At 42.3% G+C, this 6,000-nt stretch overlaps 1 protein-coding gene across 10 annotated transcripts in view; it reads left to right on the top strand.

Moving 5' to 3' along the window:
- The window catches only part of KANK1 (KN motif and ankyrin repeat domains 1), a 114,176-nt gene extending 109,338 nt beyond the window's left edge, over positions 1 to 4,838 (top strand). For all 10 annotated transcript variants that reach the window (XM_072359295.1, XM_072359292.1, XM_072359299.1 and 7 more), the window contains 4 exons: positions 177 to 319; positions 878 to 1,078; positions 3,104 to 3,202; positions 3,838 to 4,838. In XM_072359295.1, coding sequence (XP_072215396.1) covers positions 177 to 319; positions 878 to 1,078; positions 3,104 to 3,202; positions 3,838 to 3,900 — 506 coding nt within the window. In that variant the 3' untranslated portion in view covers positions 3,901 to 4,838. The remainder of the gene's footprint in view (positions 1 to 176; positions 320 to 877; positions 1,079 to 3,103; positions 3,203 to 3,837) is intronic.
- The last annotated feature ends 1,162 nt before the right edge of the window (positions 4,839 to 6,000 follow it).

Below are 6,000 nucleotides of genomic sequence, written 5' to 3' on the forward strand. Positions count from 1 at the left end.
CTGTTTATTTTTTCCTCTCCACTTTTCCTTGAATCATTTCCATTATGAGAGCAATTGATGCCTTTTTTTTTTTTCCCTGTAGTAGGCTGCTCTGCTAACAGTTTATTCAGTTCATTAGCACAATTGCTGCTTTTTGGGCTCCTGCTTTCCAAAGAAATTATCTCATCCCTCTGCAGATGTCTGTAACGTAAACCATCAGAACAAGGCCGGCTATACCCCCATCATGCTCGCCGCTCTCGCAGCTGTGGAAGCTGAGAAGGACATGAGGATAGTGGAGGAGCTGTTCAGCTGTGGGGATGTGAATGCAAAAGCCAGTCAGGTCAGCCAAATGATTCACGAGACAGTGTTCCCACTCCTGTGGCTTTATTCTTTTTTTCCTTCCACATTCCATTCCTTCCTCCATTGGTACGGCTTTTGCGCTCATTCACTCTCACCCTTCAAGTATTCAAATATTTGCTTTTCTTATATTTGTTGATTTTTCTTTTTATTCCCTTATACCAAATGGAACCGTGAAACGACACTTGAGCATCAATTCTGGATGTCTTCTGTAATTATATAAAGAATGATATGAAAGAGCCGTTACAGAATTTTTGGAGGCATTTCCAAATTCTGCAGCATTTAGTTCCTTCCAAGGAGCTCCACATCTGGAAATGAGTGTGATGTTTTCATTAATTTATTAAACAGCTATGCAAATATTGGATATGTATAAGATGTTCAAATAATGGCAAGCAGAGACCTGATAGTCCTGTATAAAGAAATGCTTCCCTCGCACCCCCAAGAGAAAGCACGGTGCCAAGAACAACAACAGAAGATGTGCGTGCTTTGCCACCACTGGTTGTCTTTGCGGTGACTTGTTTCTTTCTCTTTTTTTTCACAGGCTGGTCAGACTGCCCTGATGCTTGCTGTGAGTCATGGGCGAATTGATATGGTTAAAGCTTTGCTGGCCTGTGGTGCAGATGTCAATATCCAGGATGATGAGGGTTCTACAGCTCTGATGTGTGCTAGCGAACACGGACATGTTGAAATAGTCAAACTTTTGCTGGCTCAGCCTGGGTGTAACGGCACCCTGGAGGACAATGTGAGTTGCCTTTCCAGATGGTGCTTGGTCAGATAGGTTCTCCACTCCAGAATGCTTTTCAGGTTTAGTTTTTGGGCTCTGTGGAAAGCTGCTGAAGTCTACTGACAGGAATCTCTTGACTTGCAGCACCAAAGTACCAAATGTGTGAATCCTGTTTTGTGATAGAAACTGCCCTGGTTATTTGCCTGGTTGTTATCTCTGCTTTTCTAACTGACCTTCCCAGCAGCTTTTTTTGTGGGTAGCTGTAGTTGCACAGTGACCAGAAGAGAAACCACTTGCTGGGTTATGGTAAAATATCCCTCTCACTTTTCTTCCTTGTTTCTCAAGTCTTCCAGTTTTCAAACAGGATTTTATCTGGTGACTTAATGGCCATGTTGCTTTGTTTTTCTGTGTCATGGCAAGTAGTTCTCACAGGTTGTTTACTCCATTGGCACACCACAACTTCTGAGAGTACAGTTTGGGACTGTCACTCATAACACTACCTTGTACTGACAACAAGCAGATATGGGCTATGGCCTCCTTGCCAAGTGGCATATTTCATGTTTGCATAGAATTTGGTGTGTTAGTGTTCTCAGGGTTGAAAATGTCAGCTTAGTTGGTTTTGTGTTCTTGTTAACATCACCACCTTTTGGGTACATTTCAGTTCTTCCTGTTGCTTTCACCCCTCATAACGCTGAAACGGAGCTGGGATTTGGGAGGGTTTGGGTCATTACTGGTTGAAGCTGTTGCAGAGAGGCAGAGGCATGGCTTCTGTTGACTTAACTGCTGCATGAGCCTCTGCGGTGTAATTGCAGTGTGCAGTATCTGCCTGAGGGGAAAATATAGAAAGGGGTGTACTGTAAAGCCCTTTTTAGGACAGTCTAGATTAATGTAGCCTGAATGCTGTTAGCGCTGTTAATCATTTCAGTAACTAAAGCCTTCATGGGGACATGGAATTTAAATATTCCAGTAGGCAGCTTGATGCTGTTGCTTAAACACAGCTTGTCTGCCACTTGCTCACTGCATAATGAGTTTGTCACGAGAGACAGTGAGATTTTTAGCATTCCCCTAGCTATTCTGGATGTGACTGACCCTTCTCCAAACAGTGTGGTCAGTAGTGAGCTGACCTTTGTTTTACTAATGTGTGCCACTCTCATAATGGTTTACCACACCAGAATAAGTGAGCCTTGTTTTTCCTGGTGTGGGCTGTGGAGTTTTGAATTTGTTAAGCATTATGTTCTGTCTCCCAGATCTGCACAGGACAGTTAGCTTTCTTTATAATTGTTCCCTGTAGTCTGAAATGGAGACTTTCCACTTGAATGCTGCTTATCACATCCAAGGCTAGAGAAATGGTTTATATCTTCCTTATGCTGGTGGTGACCTTTCTGAGAGCAACAGCAGTGGTTAGAAATGGTGCTGCACTCAGAGAGCCTACATAAGAGGCAGACTCTATAAGGGCACTCTGCCTTTAGGAGCTTTGAGGAATGTGGTTTCTGAAGGACATAGTGCTTCCTGAGAAACTGAGGTGGCTGACCAGTAAAATTCATTATTTGTTTTTAGATTGCCATCATCTGGAACCATGCATTTGGAACTATGAATGCTGTTGTTCAAAGTGTTAATGGCAGTTAGAACATAACAGTGATTACCATAATACAGCAGTTACCGTGATACTTGATGAGCCCTTATCTTCACTTACACTCCTGATACTGTAGTTTCTCTCAGACCAATCTTCCAAAATCACAGTTTTTTCAGAGCACCACACATAATGTTGTGATAATGGCATGCTCATTCCTGCTCAGCAATAATCTCTTCTCCTCATTGAGAGAAATTATGAGGCCTCTTGACAATTGGATTGTCTCATAAAACAGCAGTGCAAAGGTTTGTTGTCACTTAATTATAATATAAGAAATTGAACGAGAGTCTAAATTAACTCAGCAATCTGAGCGGTAGGATCTCTGCTTCTCTGTGAGCTCTGGGGCTTTAAAGAGACCAGTAAGAGGACACAAGAATAAGAATCATCTTATTTCTTCCCTTTATTTCTCTCAGGATGGCAGCACAGCACTTTCAATAGCCCTGGAAGCTGGACATAAAGACATAGCGGTTCTCCTTTATGCACATGTCAACTTTTCCAAAACCCAGTCACCGGTACGTACACAACCTACTGAATCTTCCAAATGCAGTTTACATTTTAGCTCGCTCTTCTGGCTGCATTAGTAAAATTAGTGAGCAAAAAGTGAAACCCGCTTAATCCGTGCAGCACATGAGATTTCAGGTTTATCCATGCGAAAATTTTATGCTGGTAAGTGAAATGTATATTTTTAAATACTGACTGATGCCATTAGCTTGATTCCTGGTGAACCATACCACCATCCTCCTTGTTACTAGCAGTGAGAGAAGCTGACCATCGGGGTTCGCAAATCTGGCTAGCCTGCAGAGATGCTTTTGCATCATTGTAATACCAGTTATTGACCTGGTCATGAAAACAGGGCTGTTTCTGGAGTCAGGATTGTCCTAGATGTTCTGGTGGATGCCCACTTGCTCTTAGAGGCCTGACTCAGTTTCTTGATCAACTACAGCTAAACATTTCAACTGTCTAAACAACTTTCACTCTTGGTTAGTTGGCTGAATGATGGCTAGTACTGCTGTTCCAAAAGTGGGGAGAGAAAGAAAAGATTAATTGTGCAGTTGAAAGGAAGCAATTGGACAGAGTGCATTGTGAATGCTGCCTTTGGCTGGCTAAAATATTTCCTTGTGATTAATTTTTCGTTCCTTTTCCTTAGGGCACTCCTAGACTTAGCAGAAAGACGTCTCCCGGTCCGACCCACAGAGCTACATTTGAGTAGTGCTGCACGAATACCTGTAAAAATCGCAATGCCATCTTGAAGCTGCTAAATGTTACTGTTTTACTGAGACAGATACTGAATGTAATTGTCTTGTGCCTGAACTCACCAGCAAAGTGAAAGCAGAGACCTAGTGCTAAAGATAAAAAACCTTAAACTTGAAGCAAGCATATAGTTAGGTAGTACTCATCTGAGAGCCTTAGCCAGAACTGTTCTTTTTTGCTCACCTGCTCATCTTTCCACACACTGGCATTAATGCTGTTTTTCTTTTAGATTGCCTTTCCCTATGCTATGTACTGCCTAAGAGGTCTAAAGCTATCCTTGCACGGGGGTCCCAGTGGCTTGTTTTAAATCATTCTCAAACATTTGTATTTACTGTGCCTAAACCTCATCACAGTAACCTTCTCATAAATTTCATTCCAACACAATTTTGGTGTTTTTAATTATTTTGAAATTGAGAAGTTGCAGTTGCTTATATAGTGAGCTCAGTGAAGCTTGAGCTGGTGGGTGACTGGATTAGATGTTGGGGATAGATCCTCTCGTGAGTTCAGAAGTTCACTAAGTAACTTGTTGCTAATTGGGGATAATGTATAACTTTTATATGAAAGATAATATCTATAAAATTAACTCGCACAGTATTTTCAACATTTTATATTCCTTAGTAATTAAAAACTACATGAAGAATTACATGTCACATTACCATATTTTTATTAACTGTGTCAATGTATAAGCTCCATTCATGTTTATTGGAGAGTAAAATTAGAGGTACCAGCTGTATATTCCCCATGAGTGGAAATGAGTGTAGTTCTCGGTGCATATTTATGGAATGCTACTACCTTGTCACATTCACTTTAGTCATGTGTATTTAAATGTTTGAAGTGCCTTAGACTCTTGCCATATTTTCAGAATAAAACTTCATTATGCTGTTTTATTCCTCTCCTATTTTACGCGTGATTTGTCATCATCCAGAAATGCTGCATATTATACATGCAGCAGCAAAACAGGATGGATTGGTAAAGCAAGGCAGGGAGGACTGGGTAGTTTCAACCCTTGGGGGCTGCTGATACAGACGCCATCAGTGCTCAGGTTGGTAGAGTGAAAAGCTCTGACTAAGAGACCTGCCTTCGCTATTCTTGTGCCTGCTGTGAAGGCTGCATGGAGCAGCATGGAGCCTGCTGTTCAGGTGAGGCATTGTGGGGAGGCAGTAAAGAACAGTGCTCTGGTGGTTTAACATAGCTCTTTGTAAAGCAATGACCAACTGAATTAAAAGCCTTCGGGCTTTGTCTTCCAGAGTACGTCTCAACACTGTAGTCCCAAAGAAACTCCCCCACTTCATGGTCAGTCAGTTTTTGCTATTGCATCTTCTGCATGTTGTACTTCTCATTCCATGCAGCATCCAATTCTGTGTGGATTCTTACCTATCTTACCTATCTGCTAGTTAAAGAGGCATATCACCAGTTGGACAAATCGTTGTGAAATCAAGGTCTTCTCTCTGACACCAGGCTGACAGCAGGTAGCAGTTAAATAAGTAAATAAATAGTAAAAAATGCTTCATTCTTTGCCAGCTGCACTCAGTTGGAGATGGTCAGTGCCTACTGTCACGTGTGCTGGAGCTGAGCTGTGCCCCACGTGCACACCCATCAGCGGTGGCACAATGCAGGACCCATTGTCAGCAGGGCTGGGGCCTCATGCCAGCTGCATCACATCCATAATGCAGCAGTGTCTCTGCCTGAGCATCAGGCACATGGAGTGCATGACACCAGCACGGGCTTCCTTAGAAATCTCATGCTCATGTTGGCACAGGGGGAGCTTCTGGTCCAACAGAGTTTGTGGAAGTTTGATCCCCTCCACAGCCACAGAAAGTCCAGGCTATTTATTTATACACACTTGCCTGAATCTAATGGATTAAATTCTTCTCTAGTGGAGAGACTGTTATACCAACAGGACAGAATCTAGACCAGGGACAGGTTTCTACTTTCTATTTCACCAAAAGTTTAACTTTTTTAGCTGTGCTTCCTTAAGGAAATCAGTAATCAGACCCTTAACTCTGGCTTTTACCTCATGACAGCAGCTGCAAAGCCTGTTGGTCACTCCAAAATCCGA

The sequence above is a fragment of the Excalfactoria chinensis genome, chromosome Z (assembly GCF_039878825.1).
Source record: "Excalfactoria chinensis isolate bCotChi1 chromosome Z, bCotChi1.hap2, whole genome shotgun sequence".
Taxonomy (NCBI): Eukaryota; Metazoa; Chordata; class Aves; order Galliformes; family Phasianidae; genus Excalfactoria; species Excalfactoria chinensis.